At 39.0% G+C, this 21331-nt stretch overlaps 1 protein-coding gene across 6 annotated transcripts in view; it reads left to right on the plus strand.

Moving 5' to 3' along the window:
- Positions 1-21331, plus strand: part of arhgef10 (Rho guanine nucleotide exchange factor (GEF) 10) — a 39972-nt gene that overhangs the window by 4753 nt on the left and 13888 nt on the right. For 2 of the 6 annotated variants that reach the window (XM_058749354.1, XM_058749356.1), the window contains exons 2-23: positions 2181-2283; positions 5822-6208; positions 8564-8869; positions 9476-9512; positions 9684-9772; positions 10042-10098; positions 10501-10688; positions 11498-11614; positions 12255-12366; positions 12457-12566; positions 13217-13294; positions 13443-13622; positions 14010-14126; positions 14324-14416; positions 14715-14885; positions 15542-15687; positions 15822-16012; positions 18766-18881; positions 18985-19112; positions 20319-20419; positions 20761-20882; positions 20971-21057. In XM_058749354.1, the coding sequence (XP_058605337.1) occupies positions 2247-2283; positions 5822-6208; positions 8564-8869; positions 9476-9512; positions 9684-9772; positions 10042-10098; positions 10501-10688; positions 11498-11614; positions 12255-12366; positions 12457-12566; positions 13217-13294; positions 13443-13622; positions 14010-14126; positions 14324-14416; positions 14715-14885; positions 15542-15687; positions 15822-16012; positions 18766-18881; positions 18985-19112; positions 20319-20419; positions 20761-20882; positions 20971-21057 (2970 nt within the window). In that variant the 5' untranslated portion in view covers positions 2181-2246. Of the gene's footprint in view, positions 1-1150; positions 1171-2180; positions 2284-5821; positions 6209-8563; positions 8870-9475; positions 9513-9683; positions 9773-10041; positions 10099-10500; positions 10689-11497; positions 11615-12254; positions 12367-12456; positions 12567-13216; positions 13295-13442; positions 13623-14009; positions 14127-14323; positions 14417-14714; positions 14886-15541; positions 15688-15821; positions 16013-18765; positions 18882-18984; positions 19113-20318; positions 20420-20760; positions 20883-20970; positions 21058-21331 lie in introns of those variants that run through there. The other 4 variants (XM_058749355.1, XM_058749357.1, XM_058749358.1 and 1 more) reach the window with 4 other exon arrangements.

The raw sequence follows: 21331 nt of genomic DNA on the forward strand, positions 1-21331 counted from the left end.
TAAACAAGCAGTCAACATCCTGACTTATTTTTAGACCATTGACAGACTGTCATGAGTATCAGCTATAATTATGTGCAGCAGTCAAGTTCTGGAAGTAAAATCGTCTCCATAGAGAAATATATATAAACTAATAGTCAAAAGTTTGGAATAATTGAGTTTTTTTTTTAAAATGCTTTTTGTCTCTTATGCTTACAAGGCTGCATTTATTTAAAAAAAAACAGTTAAAACTGTAATATTGTGAAATATTAATACATTATCTATTTGAATGTAATGTTAATTGTAATTTATTCCTGTGATGGCAAAGCTGAATTTTCAGTAGCTTTTACTCCAATCTTCAGTGTCACGTGACAGAAATCTTTCTAATATGCTGATTTGATACTCAAGAAACATTTATTAATGTCAATATTGAAAACCGTTTTCCCGCTTAATCTTTTTGTGCAAACGAAATGTTTTGTGGAACCAGTGCTGTTGAAACTCTAGGCAGTCACTTATTGTTTTGCTGTGTCACCATCAGCAAAACAGATTTTCTTCTCATCAGGTTTGTTAGTGACTCATGAGTTGTCGCGTGTAGAATGTACTAAGTACTGTGATAGTGGGAGAACAGCTTGTGTGTCTGTGCCAGGATCTTATTGTCTGTGATAATACAGTCGTGCGTCAGTCAGTCCGCCTCGTCTCTCGCTGACCCTGAGGGTCTCGCACACAGCAGCCTCATGAGAAACTCCTCTATTCTACAGAATGACTTCACTGTACTACTGACCCTCATCTGGAAACTCAGTTGAGAGGAAAGTACTGTTGTGTGCGTGTGTGCGTGTGTGTGTGCGTGTGTGTGTGTGTGTGTGTGTGAGAAAGAGATGCAGACAGAGATAAAGGGTTTTTCTATCCCTCACTGTCACAGATAGGAGGGGGGTCGCTCATGTCTGTGCATGAATGTGCGTTTCCAGTTTGGATGTAATAAGTGGGCCAACAGCGACGAGCTGCCCCTCCACTGTATCACGTGACACTTGATTACATATCTGACTTTGACATACGGTGTAGCTTGCTAAAAGAGCAGTGAGGAATTTTTAGCCCAGTATTTTCTGGTGGAGTACTTTTCTGCAATAACACATCATATCAGTGCAAATGAACAAACAGGCAAGATTATGAGAGTCATCAGGGTTGAATATGATTGAGGTAAGTCAGCGCAGATGTGATGGGTTGGTAAATTGTGAGGAGACGATTTGCCCCTAACTGACCAGTTATGTCTGTGTCGGGTTGAGTTTGTTGGATTATCAGAAAATGAAAAACATATTGGGGGGACTTGGTTCTGCACAGTGGTTGTTAATTGTTTTGCATTGCACTTGAAAATGAATACAAACTTGCAGCTGATTGTATGAAAGGGCCATGTTTTACGCAGACTAAATGTTTGGAGAAGTCAAGCGTATTTCACCAGAGAGAAGTCAGTTTCAGGACATTTTGATTAAAAAATTACGGGGTCAAAACTAAGAACTAAGATAAATAACATGCGTTTACAAAATAGACAGGTTCAATTGATATTTCATGCTGACTTTAACTAGTTTGGCATGATCTTTTATTTTTGCATAGAAAAATAGTATTTTAACAAAACTGCTTTGACTTTCTATTAACATTTACAGAATTTTTGCTCACCAAAGTCTTGTTGTGCAACAAACATACCGAAAAAAACCCATAAAACAGGAAGTAAAGTCATAGAGAAGACTTCTGCAGACTCCCATGACTGTGTTGAGGCCAGTGATATTTGTCTTGGACCCATTTCTTTCAAGAAAATACAAATGTAGTTTGTATAACATGCTTTCTCTCCTTATCTCTTTGAATTGCTATATTTTTGTGATTATATTGTCTCCAAATGTTCATATAAATGTGAATATGCACACAAATAGTATGGACAACTTTAATGGTCCTTTTGAAGTTTGTTGTGCCCTGATCATCACTATGTACTACCATTGAATGGAAAGAGCTGCGTAACAATTATTTAAGAATATCAGCTTTTGTGTTCCCTGGGAAATATGACAGCATATGGGATTTTAACAACACAAGGATGAATAAATTATGGCATAATTGTAATTGTGGATGAACTATTGCTTTAGCTGTGGGATCGTTCTTGTGAGTGTTTGTGTGGGTGATCTCGGTCTCTGTGGCTAACTGCTGTCTCTCTGCTCCTGTAGGTTTATAAGAGTTTGTGAAGGATCTTTCCCTGATCCATCTGTGTGTCTCAGAAGAGTGTGTTCAGCATGGACATGGAGGATTTCCCCCCTCCTCCACCTGACCGTAAGCAGCCCTGTCTCTCTCACAGCTCTCAGCACATACACTGTAATTAATTTGACAGGCAGATAAGTGTGTAAATGTAGATGTTGGTTCAAGTTTCTGGCACAAATGAGATGATTTGTTTTTAAAGCATGTAAAAGCAAGTTTTACTGACCGGTGTCATGATCATATTCACTCTCACTGTGTCGATTGCACTGGAATATCATGCTTATGGGAGCCTGAAGGATAGAGAGAAGAGAATGAACAGTGTAAACACATTCCATGGCTCAGCCACGAAGGAGCGTGTGGGTTGAAGAGTGGAGGAATGCCAGAATGAATGCAGGGGAGGTGAACAAAGCTGGCCGAAAACAGAGGCTCTGTCTTGATCCCGAGAGAATGACAGATGATTAGTTTACCTGATTAAAGTAGTGCTATAATTTAAGGGATAGTTCACCCAAAAATGAAAATTCTGCTGTCATGTCATTTCAGACCAGTCTTTGTACATACCTCTTGTACCACAGCTTGTACGCTAGATGGTTCGTTTTTACTGTGCCATAATCTACACAATTGAATTCAGCTAATTTATATTGAATTAAATTATAATTAATTTTTATCTTTAAAGACTTAAATGATATGATTTAGACATAATTCCGTATTTGCTAAATCCCAGTTGCATTTGCTTTTATATTGATAATAAAAGAAAGGTAAACGCTATAATACTTTTTTCATGTTTTTTTTTTTTTCTTTTTTAAAATGGTTTTGTCTAATGATTTATTAGACAGAACTGTTAAAGACTGTAAACTAATGAAGAGAATGGAGGTCTTATGCATATGTCTTCAGGCACTAATGTTCTCAGTAATGACAAAATAAAAGTCTGACACTTATTGGCCAAACAGAAAATAATTATCCAATGCAAATGCTAAAATGACAAAAAAATTTTATATATCAGTAGACCACTATTCAGCAGAGCAGTTTAAAAATATCATTTCCATTTCCATCATTTCCAAAGCTTCGTTTTTAGTCAGCAAATTGGTATTCATTTTATGATTCTACACTGTCTGTAGCTCTGAGATCTTTGCTGAAAACAGCTAATCAAGGAATCAAAGGATCAGCATTGTAAGGAATGAGACCCATTTGAGTTGAGATCAGCTGGTGTTAAAATTTAAACTAAAACTGCACACTTTCCTCATCATTTTAAAGCTCTTACTGCATAAATATTCACCGTCAGTCATCTTTGCAAAGATATGGAAACTCCCTCGTGCTTTATCTCCCTCTTACTCCATTTATTAGCACAGAGAGCTGATAAAGCCATTCTCTCTGTTCATGCTTCAGTGACTTTCTTCAGACTAGTGTTTTTTCCCATCACACAGTTAAACAAAAAAAGCTCATCGGAAGCCCCTCCACCTTTTCTGAATTCTTAACCTTTTACATTTCCTCTCAAGGATTTAGGCATGTGGCCAAGTGGAGCTCTGCATACCTGTTCTGCCCTGTACTCCTATACCAGGTGCTCGGTGTCGTACTGAAATGAGTGATACTTGAGGGTCAGAGGTCATAGTTTGACCTCAGGATGCGTTTAAGCTTAGATGCTGTTTTAACATGGAGTCAGATTATCCTTTTTTTGTTTTGTTGTAAACTGTTCATTCACATTACTGAATGTCAAGTTGATGGGTGCATGGAGATTGTTTTTGTTTGCATGCTGACTATCATGTGTAGCTGTAAGGCATGCAGGGACGCCGCTCCTGCCAGCTCACAATGAATAAAGATCACATCCCATCTGTCAACAAGTAACAGTGGTAAACCAAACAACTTTAAGATGGGTTCACACTGTACCGTTTTTTTTATCCTTTAAAATTGTTGCTTGTCAGATTGTATGATATGACCCCAGTGAGATCTTTGGTACAAGCCACATTTTTTGTTTTTGTTTTAGGATATTGTGTAGAATCTAACCATATATTCAAACACTTTATATATATTTTTATATATACAGTGCCCTCCACTAATATTGGCACCCTGCATCGTTGAACTTTTTTATCTTTCATTCAAGATAAAAAAAAAAAAAAAATCCCAGCATTGGGTATTTTACATGTAAGCACTTTGTAACTGCCAGTTTTGTCCTGTGATGTAAAAAATCTTTCATGTTCCCCAAAATCTGTGGCAACAAACCAAGACGTGTGCACCTGGCTTTAAGTGGCTTAAAATGAGAAATGCTTTACTTATGGAAGTCAGCAGAGGAAATTGGTCTGTCAAGGTTGTTTTTGGACTCTGCAATCTGAAGTGGGAGGACAGCGTGTTTTCACTATGTTTGGAATCTCTGCTATTCCAGTGAGCAACCTCGTAACAGCGCGCCACGGTGGATTTATCGACTTTAAGAGATAACCGTTTCCGTCAGCGGAAACATGGTTTCCTGGGCAGAGGTCCAGAGTCTTTCAGTTTTACCACTCCTCTCATTATCCCTGTGAGAGGAAAAACAAACATTATTTAAGACTCCATGTAATGAATTTGAGTGGTTTAGAGAGGTTACTGTCTGCATATGCAGTCTTGTTTTGTAAATAAACTGTCTGTAAAACTCTGTAACAGGCTTAATTACTGTAGTCTAGTATAATGGCCACTGTGTGCACTTCAGCCCTGCGAGGGAGGCTGAGATTGGACAGGGGGATCCAGAGCTGAATGGAGGAAAAGGACTCTCACATTACTCGCATTTCTAAAGAGTGAGTCACTGGGTCAAGAGAATCCGTGAACTGCCAAGTGTTTGCTTCATAATGGCCTCACACCGACAAGGGCTCCCTCCCTGTCTCTTCTCTTATTCCCCGTTCCTCCATTCTTGGATGTCTTTCATCCATACTGTAAGGCTGCCATTCGGTTTTTCAGTTTTTTGCTGATGTAGGATCATTAAAGACAGATTCAGACTTAGACAAAGTTTTCCTTAAAGGGACAGTTCACCCAAAAATGAAAATTCTGTCATTTACTCACCTTCATGCTGTTCTAAACCTGAATGACTGTTTAATCTTACACAAAAATGCAAATTTAGAAGAATTAGTGTAGCCTGTTTTGCAATGGCAGCCTGTAATGTACAATCCAAACCACATGAGTGAGAAATCTTTGATCAATGTATTTGAATTTTAGTTATTTTTCTCTGTCTTTTGTTCTCTGGTCCCAGTGTCCCATGTTTCCTCTTTGGCACTTCAGCCCTGTGGAAAATAAGCAGTGTGCTGTTTTGACCCTGTTTCCTTTCAGCATATGTGTGCTTCCTGTACCCCAGTTTTGGTGTTTGGTTTTGTTTCACTGTTCCCTTACAACTTTGTGCCATGTGTAACTCCTTGGAGGCATTTTGAGAAAAGGGTTCTTGTACATAACCTAAAATTAGAATTTGCACTTAAAAATCTGAACATGTGTCTTTGTGAACACTGGGTGGGCAGAGAGGAAGGCGGGAAAAAACTCAACCGCAAAATACTCCATTCACAGACTATCTAATTTTCTTTATAGTTTATACCATACTCAACATCAGTAAAAACTATGCAATGGAAACAGCAAAACACTTCTATCTCTTTCTCTCTCTGTTTAGTGTTGAATGATGAAGAGGAAGGTGAGAAGTTTGAGTTTGACGACAGTGGTGATGAAGCCCCCGAGGCAGATCGGCCACCCCCTGAACCTGAGGGAATCTTCATGCCTCCACCCTGCTCATCAGCAGCCGGGGACGCACCCGTAAATGGAACAAGTCCAAACCCAGAGAACTTGCTCACCGCAGAAGCTGATCTACCCCCTCCACCTCAGGACTGCCCCACTAATAACAGCCCTTTGGCTCATGCACCCTTCCCACAGTTTGATCTACCCCCTCCTCCCATAGAGCTTTGTCAGAATGCAGTAGAACGCCAGCACAGAGACCCTCCTCCACCATCAGAGGGCGCTACAGGAGCTGCTGTTGACAGCGAGCAGGACGGTAAGTTTACATGTAAGCACTGATATTAAGATGAATTATTTCTTAAAAGTCTTAATCTCAGATATGCTTCAATTCAAAGGGATAGTTCACCCAAAAATTACCATTAATTACTCACCTTAATGTCGTTCCAAACCCGTAAGACCTGTAAATCACCCTTTTCCTGTGCACAGACCTCTGTTTATCTTCTGATCCTGCATAGACAGCAACACAACTGACATGTACAAGGCCCAGCAAGGTAGTAAGGACATCTTTAAAATGGTCCATGTGACATCAGTTGTTCAACCAAAACAAAAATAACGACTTTATTAAACAATTTCTTCTCTTCTGTGTCAGTCTTCGACACGCGTTCATGAGAGTACCGTGACACATTGAAAACAAGGAGCAGTGAAATCCAGGTTCTATGTCAGAACACTGGCTCCTGCGTTAGCAGCACCACACGCATGCGTCGTGGTACTCTTATGAACACGCGTCGAAGATTGACATGGTAGAGAAGAAATTGTTGAATAAAGTCTTTGCACACAGAAAGTGTTCTCGTAACTTCATAACATTACTGTTGGACCACTGATGTCACATGGACTATTTTAACAATGTCCTTACTACCTTTCTGGGCCTTGAACGTGGTAGTTGTGTTGCTGCCTATGCAGGGTCAAAAAGCTCTCAGATTTCATCAAAAATATCTTCATTTGTGTTCCAAAGATGAACGAAGGTCTTGTGTATATGCATGTATGAGATATATATATATACACACATACATGCATACACACACACACACACATACATACGTGTGTACGTGTGTGTACAGCGGGGGGAAAAATTATTTGATCCCCTGCTGATTTTGTACGTTTGCCCACTGACAAAGAAACGATCAGTCTATAATTTTAATGGTAGGTTTATTTGAACAGTGAGAGACAGAATAACAACAAAAAATCCAGAAAAACGCATTTCAAAAACCCCCCAAAGCACAATGTTTTCACCTCCATGTTTGACGGTGGGGATGGTGTTCTTGCAGCACTCTTCCTCCTCCAAACACGGTGAGTTCAGTTGATGCCAAAGAACTTGATTTTTGGTCTCATCTGACCACAACACTTTCACCCAGTTCTCCTCTGAATCATTGGCAAACTTCAGATGGGCCTGTACATGTGCTTTCTTGAGCAGGGGGACCTTGCAGGTGATGCAGGATTTCAGTCCTTCACGGGGTAGTGAGTTACCAGTTGTTTTCTTGGTGACTGTGGTCCCAGCTGCCTTGAGATCATTGACAAGATCCTCCCGTGTAGTTCTGGGCTGATTCTTCACCGTTCTCGTAATCCATTGAAACTCCACGAGGTGAGATCTTTCATGGAGCCCCAGACCGAGGGAGATTGACAGTTATTTTGTGTTTCTTCCATTTGCGAATAATCGCACCAACTGTTGTCACCTTCTCACCAAGCTGCTTGGCGATGGTCTTGTGGCCCATTCCAGCCTTGTGTAGGTCTACAATCTTGTCCCTGACATCCTTGGACAGCTCTTTGGTGTTGGCCATGATGTAGAGTTTGGAATCTGATTGATTGATTGCTTCTGTGGACAGGTTGTCTTTTATACAGGTAACAAACTGAGATTAGGAGCACTCCCTTTAAGAGAGTGCTCCTAATCTCAGCTCGTTACCTGTATAAAAGACACCTGGGAGCCAGAAATCTTGCTAATTGATCAGGGATCAAATACTTATTTGACTCATTAAAATGCAAATCAATTTATAACTTTCTGAAATGCCATTAAAATTATAGACTGGTAATTTCTTTGTCAGTGGGCAGACGTACAAAATCAGCAGGGGATCAAATTTTGTGTGTGTGTGTGTGTGTGTGTGTGTGTGTGTGTGTAAGTAAATAAATAAATAAATTAATAAATAAATAAATTGAAGGAATCTCTCATAGTGGACCATTATATTTGGGCGTCCTTGCCAACAAAATCGTTGAAAACCCCTGCTCTACAGTATTTCGTTGTGATGGTTTATGGTGACTACAATGATTTATTAATCCACTACAACGGATTTGTGTGTAACTGACTGGAAATCAAATCTACAGCCATTTTGGTGGCAGCCCACTATGTCCAATTGCTTTTTTAAATTCTTGCATGGTTTCTGAAGTTACATCTGTCTCTTTCTCTCCTTCAGTCTTTTCTCTTTCTCTCTAACTGTTAATCTAGGTGATCTTCAGTTATTTGTATCAGGAATCCCTCCCATATAAGATAATATGAATTAACAAAGATTATTCACTAGAATAGCTGCATAAACGGATTTCTGTGTGTTTTCTAATGGAAATGCAATTTTCACTTTCCTACAAGACTTACAGTGTCAGACTTTCCTGATAAGTCACTGTACTTTCTGATCAATAGTGAACAGAGGTGCCGGTGTGGTTACCACCTCTGCGTCCCACTCCAAGCTCAAAGTCTGCCCCTACTCTGTGATTGACATCGCCCCTATCCAGCAGCAGCTGCTGTCAGAGCAAAGCGGCCCTCCCTCCTCTCCCCCAGCCAATGAGAGTGAAAGAGACATTCAGGATGTACCTAGTAGCCCTGGGTTGCCCTCTGGGTATTCAGTGCCAGTGCCCTGTGGTTATGCAACGCCCTCAAATGTGCCGGTGATCCCACCAACCTACACCACCCCAGTTATCATCCGACACTTCTCTATGGATGAAGATGGTAAAAGAGAGATTATTCCCACCTGTTTCCATTTCATTTATTCTCTCCATTTGTCTGGTTGGAATAGGGGTTCACCATCACCATACATATCCTCTCTCTTTTTACTTTCCTTGCTCTCACCTCATTTCTCTCATGCGCTCTGTCTCTTCTTTTTCTGAAGTTTTGCCATGAGGAAGTTGGGGATAATTTTAGCTGTGGCTTTGGCTGTGATGAGATTTCCTGTTTTCTCTAAAATGTAACCGTAGCCTGAATGTTAACTACATTTTACATGAGTATTCTCAAATGTATACACCTTTTTACAAAACCATTTCTAACATCATAATTAGTAGCTGTTTTTTAAAGCCGCTTTAAAACTGGCACGTCAATAAAGCAGTAGTATTATCAAAAGTATTATATTTTGAAAAATGGAAATTATGCAGTGTAAATGTTAACACACTCAGCACATTACTGTCCCCTTGTGGTGTAATGGTGTTCAAGCTGTAAACCTGCACATTTTTGGTTTTGACATGGTCTGAACTCACCATTATGTGATTTTAAGAATTTTATTTGAATGTGTTTATTGGTGCTATTCTGTTAATGCATCAATTGGTTTGCTGTGTCCTGCAGTGACTGTGGTGGGAGCAGGAAATACTCCAGTGGACAGGTGAGTGAGACCGCACAGACTTTTAGGGGATTTTTCCTCTATTTTTGTGTGGAGGTTTTGTGTTTGTATGCTCACGTACAAAGTAGTTTGGACTTCATGTTCTCGTGCCAACAAAGATGGATATTTTAAAGGGAGGTGTTTATGAATATTAATCCCAAGTGGCATCTTCAGTGTTTTCAGTGAAGAGTGTCCAGTCATCAGGGAGGAAGATGCTCTTACTAAGTGGGTGTCAGACCCAGCAAACACGGCCTGGATGGAGAGTAAGTTCTCAGCATTTTGCTAGGCTGATAAAATGTTTAGATTTACAGTACATGTGAATGTATGTATGAAGCCTTGTTTGCCTCGTTTAGCTGTTTCCTCTTTCTGAAGACAATCTCAGACATTTCCTTCCTTCTCGCCTGAAGAACTGCTAAGCCTCCTTCAGAGGATTCGTTAACACACACTCTGAGACCCACTGCACTGCTTTTGTTTGGTTGGACATGAGAATTTGAACCATTTGTGTTTGTTGGCATGTTTCTATTTATTTTAGGTCCAGATGAAGTGATTTATGATGATGTACCAAGAGAGAACTCTGGATCAACTACAGGTGTGTTCATCTAGTCTTTATTGCATGATGTATTTCTTCATGTTTATTTACCTTCCAGCTAACAGTTGAAAGTTCATGTTGGGATTGCACACCACATTGCACATTTTGTATCCGTTTTATCCTGCATGTGGTTTTAAAAACTACGGTTATTAATAATTGCATTCAAATTCAGATTAGTTGATTGATCCAGAGTTGTTTTAGAGAACTGATGCGTCTATAAAGCAATTATTTTTCCACCCCTGTAGACTGGCTATGAAAATGTGAGCGATATGAAAACTGAGAGTAAAATTTGCCTGCTCAGCAATAAGACAGTGTCATGTGACTGACAGCTCTGATGTTACAGCTCATGAGGGATAGAATGGGGGCTGTTTTTGAATAATGTGAAAACTGTGTGCATGTCAGACCCAGATGAGATGATCTATGATGATGTTGAGTTCGGGGAAGAGGGCGGCAGCAGCTCTCTGGACAATGGCTGGAGCTCCAGTGAGTTTGAGAGCTACGAGGAAGCCAGTGACACAGAGAATGGACATGGAGAGAACGGCCTCCCTGATGCCTTTGTCAGGGGCCGTGCACCCAGCAAGAAAACACATGTATGTATTCATACTGCTACTGTCGCTCTCATTATTTCTCTCTTCTTTTTTCCTCTGCTGTTTCTGTGGCTTGAACAGCGGAGATGCAGTGTAATAGAGGTTTAGAGTGTGTGTGTGTGTCAGTGTAATGAGATCTGATGCCTGGATCATTGGTTTTTCACATTTGCCCACACTAATATTTAAAAACGGGAAAAGACTTAATTCTGCTTGTAATGGTTTTGGTCTTGTTTGTGTGTGTAGGCACTGATTTAGTAGAAGAGGTTTATTTGAGTGAATACTGTGTGTGTGTGTTTATTTCAAAGTCTGGCCAAGGCATTTGTTTATTTCTAAACTGGCAGAACAAATTTCTAGTCATAATTTTTAAGAGAGGGATTTATGGGAGTTTGTTTAAGAGTGTGTGTGTGTGTGTGTGAGGTTTAAGATACGTTTGTGAGGAAGTGCTCAAAATGAAATGCGTTCAGGGAATTTTTAAGGAAAAGTTTTTTTTTTTGTTGTTTTTTTTAAAAGTAATATTTCAGAATCATATCTGTGGCATGCCATCATTTGTAATCGGCAATAATTTTGTCTCATGCCTCACTATGCTTGCACAATCTTTATGTAATGTTATATAAATAAGTAATCGTGTATTTAAGAATTATTTCAGAATTCATTTGATTCTTAATTTTGGAATTTTATTTTCAGTGAATGGTAAGCAACAGCATGCCATATAAACATTAGGTATATTACATTAGGTAGATTCTGAACAGAATGAGGGAGTGAAGGAGTGATGGCGGCTGTGTGCAGTAACTCGTTCTCTGCCCTCCGTTCAGCTGTCTGAAGATCTGACGCGTTTGAAAGAGCACTATGAGAAAAAGATGCGAGATCTCATGGCAAACACAGTGGGAACAGTAGAGCTACAGCAGCTCAAACACAAACATGAGCAAAAGGTAAAAGAACAAGAATGTGTATGTCAGCCTGACTGACAGCTCTCCATCTCTGGAGGAGCTCTTTCTTCTCTGTGCTAGTCATCCTGGTGGTGGGCTTCCTCTGTTTAACCCCCAGACCTCCGTCATCCCCACTAAACATCTGTTTGTGTCTCCATAGATGTAGCTGTTGTCATCTGTGGAGAGTGAATGTTGTACACAATTTTACCTCTCATTCATCCTCAGGCTTCGCATGTCATTCTGTGTTTGAAAACATTGTTGGTATACAATTTTGCCATTCAGTGACTGCCACAGCAGGGCACAACATGTATTAAATATTGGTATAATGGGGCTACTTTTGGAAAAATCTGTTGAGTTCTGCAGATTTGCAGTTGCGGAGCTGCAGTTGCAGTCGCTGTTACTCTTATTTATCCATCAGTCTTCATGTTCATTTTACTCATCTGGTGTCAGTGTCGATCGATCCTTGTGTTTGGATGCATGTTTTGTTGAGATTTCTTTGTAGAGTTTTTGTGTACTGTTACTTGATTTGCATATTTTTTTAGGAACAGTTATAATCTAATCTCATTTTTAGTGAATTCCCCCTTGTTATTTTAAGTGATTGTAGTTCAGAACTCACTGCTGAATGATGTTGCATGTGCTACAGATGCAGCGGCTCGTAAAAGCAGCCAAAGATGGGACTAAAGATGGTCTGCAGAAAACCAAAGCCGCAGTGAGAAAGGGACGATCTTTCATCCGCACCAGATCTCTCTGTCATGGTAAGAACACAGTAGTACATCTTCCGGGTTAATTCATTCGCAAATGATTGTCTCCTGTTTAATTCATTTGATTCATCATTATTTCCTTAGAGAAGAAACCCAGCTGCTTTGATGAAGAGTCAGATCTGTTCATCGAGGTGGAGTGTTTTAATGTGGACCCAGTGCTGGGACCTGCACCTGACGGGCTCTCTCAACACCAGGTACACAGCCTTATCTACCTTTTCTGAGCCTTTATTTTTTTACTTTTAAACAACTTTTGATAAGGGTTTTTTGGATATACACTACTGTTCAAAAGTTTGGGATCAGTATTTTTTTTTATTAATATTTTTTCTGCAAGCATGTATTATTTAAAAGTGACATTTTAAGAATTTTGCATTATTAAATATTTAAATTGCAAATGCAGTTTTTTGAACTGTCTTATTTATCAGATAATCCTGAAAAAAATAAATCATGGTTTCCACAGAAATATTAAGCAGCACAACTGTTTTCAACTCTAATAATAGGAAGAAAATTTTCTTTCTTAAGCAGATCCTTTCTGAAGGATCACGTGACACTGAAGACTGGAGTAATGATGCTGAAAATTCAACTTTGCCTTCAAGGAATAGATTACATTTTAAAATATATTAAAATAGAAGAAATAAAGTTAGTTTAAATTGTAATATTTCACAATGTTGTTGTTTTTACTGTATTTTTGATCATATACATGCCTTGTTGAGTAAAAGAGACTCAAAAACCACAAAATTTTATTGATTCTAAACTTTTGAAGAGTAGTGAACGAAGTAATTTATTTAAAATAAATGCATACATTTTCTGAGTGTGTGTTTTTGTGTGTGCATGAACATGTAAACAGGTGATGAGGAGATGCATTCTGGAGATGATTCTAGAGAGTGAGAAGAATTATCTGGAAGCTCTGAAGAGAATTTTAGAGGTTTTTACTATTTTATTTCTGCTCTGGTTTACATTGCAGTGTAAATTTGTTTTTTAAATGCATTATAATGTAAAACCTTTATTTTAGTTTCTGCACACATTAATTATCCAATAATGTAAATTCTTTTTACGTGCTTTACACACAACAGCAATATGAGAAGCCGCTGGCTGAGATTGAGCCTCGGTTACTGAGTGACCGCAAGCGCAAGGTGATGTTTCATCGGATTCGGGAGATCCTGCAGTGCCACGCCCTTTTCCAGATGGCACTGGCCAGCCGTGTGTCCGACTGGGATGAGCTGGAAATGATCGGAGACGTGTTTGTAGCATCGGTGAGAGAACTGATTTTATGACTGAATTGATTTGTTGTGGGAGCTCTGACGTGTGAAAGTTTACAACACTGATCATCTCATAGATTTTTTTTTTTTTTAGTCAAAATTTTATCACATTTATATATTTTTCTATGTAAAAAGAAGTGTATTAATATTGCGCCTCTATGCCCTGTCTAAACTCCTGAACTTTTAATCACACACCACACCCTTTATCTGAGTTTCTACATGTACAAACCTTCTCCACCCGTAACCAGCTGTTGTGAGGTGTGTGTGTGTGTGTGTGTGTGTGTGAAATTTATCTGCAACAGTAGAAACTGTAGTTCATAAAGATTCATGGTTTCCACTGTCATATCAGTGCAGTCACCTCTCTTTCTGTCTCTTCTGCAGTTTTCCAAGTCCATGGTGTTGGACGCTTACAGTGAATATGTGAATAACTTCAGCTTGGCGATGGGAGTGGTGCGTAAGGCATGTGCCGCTAAACCCTGTTTCCTTGACTTCCTCAAGGTGAGACATCCCAAAAGAGTCCAGAATATTCCTGTGGTGCAGTAATTACATGTCGACCAGTTCTGCTCTGTTCTGTTACGTAATTCACAAAAATAAGTTTCAAGGCTTTGGTGATCTAAATCCCAGACTTTTGAACAGTAGTGTATGTTTTTGTTCATAATTCATTCTTGAGCTTTGCTGATTCTGTTTGTGTATAGCATCGTCAGGAGACCACTAAAGACCGTCTGACCCTCTATGGACTGATGATGAAGCCTATTCAGCGGTTCCCTCAGTTTATACTGCTGCTGCAAGTATGTCTTCTCTCTCACACACACTCATACACAGACTTTCAATTATGTTAGTATTAAAAAAACACATGCTCCAGCATATTTTAAAAATTTTAAAAATATTTTGACATCTCCAGAAGAGGGCGCCTCTTTCTTTCTGATCCCCATCACATCAACAGTCACTCTGATGTGGAGAGTCACTTTCATGTAGTTCATGAACTCACATGAGGCAGAACTGTTTCATAGATGCTTAGATTTTTATTTATTCAGTTTTTCTGTTGATGTACTTTTCACAGGCTAACATCCATTATCTTTTCTGTAGGACATGCTAAAAAACACGCCGGTGGGTCATCCCGACCGTCTTCCACTTCAGATGGCTCTCACTGAACTGGAAACGCTTGCCGAAAAATTAAATGAGAGGAAAAGAGAGGCAGATCAGCGCTGTGAGATCAGACACATCGCTAAGGCTATGAATGAACATTACCTCAACAAGGTACTGCAGCCCCTCTGCTCCTAGACGTGGTGTGAGAACCTGTCCTCTGATTGATCACAGTAGTACACCTCAAAAAAGTGCATGAATGTGTATATGTGTGTGGGTGTTTCATCTAATTTGTTATTTGACATTTTGAAAGTTTCACATAGTGCGGATAAACCCAGAGTGTGTCTGATTTTAGTGAAGCCCTGCTGTCGCTGATATGAAGTCAGTACTGAGCCAATCCTGTAAACAGAACCAGCTTGAACGCTCCACACCATCTGGGGCTTTGATATATTTTGCTAAACTTTGCACTCTGTGTCTTCTTTCTCTTTCATGTGGAATGATAGGTGTGTGTGTGTGTGTTTTGTTTTTTAACTCTAAATTAAGTTTAGATTTTATGGCCTGCTTTAGCTAATAATAGAATATTATCAATATTTTGCAATGATGTAATAAGTAGATGCTTATGTTTTTAGCATGTTTTACTTTCCAATTATTTCCTGAAATCAACCCTCAGACCGATTTGGGCAAAAGTGTGTGTGTGTCCAGGATCAACTGAAGAATGACTGTAACAAAGTAGGACCCTTAAATTTTTAATTCCCAGCTCAGTCCTTTAATTGCTGTTTCTGCTTCTCTCTCCATTTCTCTCTCTCTCTATCTCTATCTCTGTCTCTCAGCTGCTGAGCAGCGGCAGCCGTTATCTGATTCGTTCTGATGACGTTGTGGAAACAGTTTATAATGATCGCGGGGAGATCATTAAGACAAAAGAACGACGAGTCTTTCTTCTGAATGATGTTCTCATGTGTGCCACCCCCAACCAGCGGTATGACACACATCCATTGATCACTCCAACATCACTCCAGAAAACCTTTTAATTTCTACATCTTTACTGTAAAACCTTCTTCCTCCACATAAATCCCTCTTCTGTCTGATTAAACTAGCTTTTCTCTCCTTCAGCCCCTCTCAGGATGGTGTGAATGTGGGAGCTGGAGGTGAAGGTGTTCCCTCAGGACAGCGCTTCCTGCTCAAGTGGAGCGTTCCTTTGAGTTTCGTTGAGGTCGTAGAGTTTGGCTCCAGCGAGGAGATGGGTGACTCCCGATTTCCCCCCTCGCACTCAGGAGATAAAGTCGTCATTAATGCTAAACCTAGTAAGTTCCTTATACATACAAAAATATTTATGCAAACACATCTACCTTGTGCCAAATTTCTGGAGCTAAGTCAAAGTCTGACTGAATCTTGGTGCTAGAACTCATTTTCGTGTATTACTGGAGGTCAAGGTCAAATGGTGGTTCAGGTTCTGGGTTGAAAACCCAAACTTTTCACATTCAAGCACTGGTTGGGCCATGAATTACAGAGATTACTACCCAGACCACAACTATGTCCTCGAATGAGGCTTTCCCAGAAGGAATAGCTGTAGATATTGTGCTTGAGGTTGTTTTGGATAGAAATGTCAGCTTGATTTGAAAAATAATCAAACAACTTAACATAGCCAAGTGATTGTAGCAATAGGAGGAAGTGCTTAGAGAGATATTCATTCTGCACCACCCTTAAGCAACAATGCACTTGTGCTGTTTTTAAATGTGCAGAGATATTTAAAGGACTCGTACTTATTCAGAAAGAAATATGGTCAGATCCAGATAAAGATGTCATAGATTATTCCATGCTGTTGAATGGAAAATGTGATCAGTGATCATTCACCGTGCTTTTCCAGTGTCCCAGACGTTTTGACATGTCTGACAGAATCATGATTGAAGTCTGGCTTTTAATGTGACATCTTAAAAATTAATCATTGATGGAAACATGTCAGGAGAAACTGCAAAGACAGAAAACTATAGAGAGAGATGGGGATAGGGAGAGGAAGAGGTAAGAGAGAGAACTTGCAAGCTTTCTGCTTAAATCACGGAAGTTAGACACACAACATCTCTCTTCATTATACCAAGCAAAGCAGGACGCTTTGTAGTGTTTGCTGAGTGCTGTGCTAGTCCGCTAAAAGTCATCTGTTTTAGTGGATTGCCTGTTTCCTCAGGGATTTTAGTCAGAGGGTTGTTTTAAAAATTGCTGCTGTCCTACCTACCTGTAAATATGGGTTTTATTGTAATGCTTGACGAATATTTATAATGTTGTGCTGACTTGCATACATGTATCTTTTGGATTCTGCAGTTATTGCAGCTGCCTGAGACTCCAGTGCAGAAAACACAGAATAATAATAAAACAGCCCTTCAGTGCTTGACCCCTAATGACGCAACATTTCTTTTCAAAATCGTCTGCCGTTGAGGACGTCTTTTCTCCCCGTGGAGGCTGTCTGCTCTGTTTTTGCGGTTTGGAGAGAACAGGTCACACTGACTCACAATGCTGAACAAAAGAGGAAAGACTGTTTTTCCTGTTTCATTGCGTGTGCTCTATTCAGCACAGCTGAGGTGACAAAAGAAAGGACTCCAGTGGGATTTTACAAGATATTATGCAAAAACCCACACTGTAGGTGTCAATTGGGTGCTTGTTTAAGCTTTTACAGTTTTAGACACAAATGAAACATGCTGGACTCTCTGTGCCTTTCTACTAATGCTTGAAGGTAGAAAAATCACTTTTCAGTCATTTGAAAAAGACTGGCGTTGTCTCTATGGTTACTGAGAACACAGTCTGTGTGCAAGAGCTGCTCTGGTTCAAACTAGAGCACTGAATCAAGAGCTCTTGCATTCCCAGCCTCTTTCTTTCTTTCTTTCTTCTCTCTCATTTTACTTTTCCAAATCTAATTAACCATGAAGAATAAAGCTACCAGGAGGGGAGGTGATGTCACTGTTGCGGATGCTGTGAAAAGGTTATGGAGAAGTTCCAGAGTACCATTTTACATTTATCAATTTTGCTGAACCTTAAGAGTGTATAAATTTTCTAGTTTAGTTAGTAAGTGTGTAAGACTTTGTGAAGTGCTGAAGTACCACCTTGGCATTTGTCAGTGTTATTTTAGTAATTTATATACTATTACAGTAATTATTAATATTGGCTTTTATTTTTATATTTTCATAGTTTTCTTTTTTATTTAAATTTATATTTTAGTACTTTTATTGTTTTTATATACTTTATAGCTTTAATTTTTGTTTTAGTTTTAGTAATATTAGTACTTAAACTTATTTCAGTTAGTTGCCAAGGCAGCCTTTCTAATCTTTAAGTTACGTTTAAGTTACATTTTAAATTCAGTGACTGAAATTGTTTTTAGTTGTTTTAAATTGAGTTAACAATAACGGGTCTTTATGAAATTATGCACAAGGGCAGCAAAGTTTTGTCCTCTTTTATAAAACTTTGACTCTAGAGAATAAAACAACCTTTTTACCAAGGATTAATGTTGTATACTTGCAGAACCTGATGCAACTAAACAAAAACACACAATTGCAGCCAATTGCAGACAGTGCGTGATCTTATATGGCTGACTCTGCCTTCTGAGCCATGTTTCTTTTTAGTGTATCCATGTGTGTGTGTGTGTGTGTGTGTGTGTGAGAGAGAGACTCACATTTTACTTCAGCTCTGACTAGAAGAAAATACATTCTTGCTCCTTTTCTCTCTCATTCTCTCTATCTCCTTTTCCTCTCACGCTCTACTCAACATTTCTGTCTCTCTCTCTCTTTATCTTGGAAGAGCAGAGCAGCACAAAGCAATCTATTGTGTGGGGCAGTATTTGGGAAACAGACAGCAAAGTCTCATAATGGCTCATCTGAACCAGCTTTTAATGATTCACTGTATAATATGATTCAGTTTCAGCTGTAATCCTTAATGCTAGTGAAGACAGGAAATTTTAATTTACCCAAACTAAACAAATAGCAGTGTGATGTTGGTATTATTTAAGCTGTTCAAAGGTAAGTATTTGTATTACTTTAAGTTTGAACTTCAATCGGCTGTGTCTCATTTGCAGATAAGTTGTATATGGGTCCAGGGCAGCTTTACCAGGACCTACAGAACCTGATCCATGACCTGGGTTTGGTGAACCAGATCTCCACTATGATCAGCAGTCTGAAGGGAAATTATCAGGTGAGGCGTTCATATCACAAACACTTTAGGATCAATATTTAAACCAGGCTGCACACAGTTCTTACCACTCAAAGTCCATTTTACACTCTCTCTCTCTTTCCAGAATGTTAATGGGACAGTTGCTCAAGATTGGGTTTCAGGTCTCCAGCGCCTGATTTTAAAGAAAGAGGAGGAGATCCGGGCAGCTGATCGCTGTAGGATACAACTACAGTTACCAGGGAAACAAGACAAGTATGTGTGACCACAACTTGACCCGACATTTCTTATTATCATCAATGTTGAAAACAGATTCATATTTTTGTGGAAACCTTAATACTTTTTTTTTTTTTTTTTTTTTTTCAAGGATTCTTTGATGAATAGAAAGTTTAAAAGCACTGCATTTGTTAGAAATTAGATTTATTTTGTGACATTGTAAATGTCTTTACTTCACTTTGAATAAATTTAATGCATCATTGGTGAATAAAAGTATTAATTTCTTTATAAAGAAATCTTGCTGATACAAAATTTTAAATGGTATCATTTTAATTTTTCGAGGGCTATAAATGTATTTACATATTTAATTGCAATTAATCTTAACTCCTTAGTTAATGTGTTGTTTCAATTATATTGCAATTTTCTTTTTAGTATTATTATTATCTTTTATTAGGGACCAGAAATATACCGTAATTTGGATTTGTTTGGTCTTCCTGAATGTTTTAAAGCTCAGGCTTTTAAATGATCAAACTGACATGTCTCTGTGTTTACGTAACTCAGTGCTTAAAGTATGACCTTAAGTCCCTAATCAGAGCCCAAAGACCATCTTGTGTGGTTATTATCCTCCTCCTGTGGATCAGGAGCTTTAGAGTGTGCAGTTGTCAGAAACATACGCATACACCGATTATTTGCGACTGTATGCTTGGATTTTAGTGCCTGGATTATAGGAGTATCTTTAGACTCCCAGCTGTCAAACTAATCCCTCTGATAACATAAATCTCTCACACACTCTGACTTCTGGAAAATGTATGCTGTTGACTTTCTTTTTGAGTTAGTGGTGGGAGTAGTCTGGATTACATGGCCTCACTATTTTAGTTCTGGTCATTATTATATCTACAATGAAAGTTTAAGAGCCCCTTTTGAAAGTCATAAAATACTAACAAAAATAATACTTTAGAAAAGTAGAAAAGTTATCGGTTCTGTGATCTGTTCGGTAGTATTGAAACTGGCCAATTATTAAATCATATCCTGCAAAGTCACTGATAAACAGGATGGGACCCTGTCGGTCTCTCCAGCTGCCTGACAGTTTTCCAGACCAGCTGAACTGTGCTGAGATATTTAGACTACCCAAGAGATTTGTATACCGCCTGATGCACTTACAATGAATTCAGACAAATGTGTATCGTTTCCTTTGTTAAAGCTTTTTCAGAGAAGAATCTGAACTTTGTCATTTGGACTTTTCAGGTATGGTAGACCCACGTTCTTCACTGCAGTCTTCAACACGTTCAGTCCATCTATCAAGCAAGCTTGGATCAGTAATATGCAGATGGCTAAACTGGCTCTACGTATGTCATTTCCTGTGTCTCCATATCCTGTCTTTGTCTATGACTCTTCTATGATTAGAGATCTAGGACTTAAAAGCACCCAAATGTCTGAAAACACATTTAAACTTACCTTAATATGATGTTCCCAGCATATTTTCTAAATAAAAATGTTTCTAAAACATAAAAAAAAATGTGCCGGCTGGATTCATATTGTTCAGTGTGTGAATCATCGCTCAGCCGAGCCAGACTAAAAGTTCAGTGCAGACAAATGGATTATAATACTGGCAACAGGAGGACACATATGGGAATATCATTGGTTTGAAGAATCTGAGGAATGCTTCACTAATGTAATGTTTTTTCAGAGGAAGACAACATCCAAGGCTGGTTTTGTGCTGAAGATGATGGTAATCAGATGAGGAAGCAAAATCATCCTCTCTTACTCAAGCAGATGGCTGTGGTCATGTCAAAACTACAGGAGTTCAAGGTGACAAACCAAACATCATGCGCCCTCATTATCATTATTGTTTATAATAGCAAAAATGGTCTAATAAACCAATGTGTATTTGTGTTAGGTGGAGTGTGCAGTTCACAACCCTGAGCCTCATGTGAACACGGACAGCACTGCAGATCTGCCTGTTATGGGTCACGGATGTGTGTGGGTGAGATAATTTACGGTCTTAAATTTAAATGCTTTTATATTAAATCCGTTCAGCTTCCTTATTAGAGTCCAACATGGGACGAATCTGTCAGTCTGGTGTTTGTATGTTTGTTGACCTAAAATGGCATTTAATCGTTTGAAAGCTCTTTTGCACTCTAAAAGCATCATTAAACACTGTTCTGTGTGGGCAGTGTGAGTGTAAGGTTGCATTAAAGGCTTTTATGCTGGGTTTACCATATAGAAGGTCATAAAATAATTCTCCTCTCTGAGACACC

Source organism: Onychostoma macrolepis, chromosome 17, assembly GCF_012432095.1.
Source record: "Onychostoma macrolepis isolate SWU-2019 chromosome 17, ASM1243209v1, whole genome shotgun sequence".
NCBI classification, from domain to species: domain Eukaryota; kingdom Metazoa; phylum Chordata; class Actinopteri; order Cypriniformes; family Cyprinidae; genus Onychostoma; species Onychostoma macrolepis.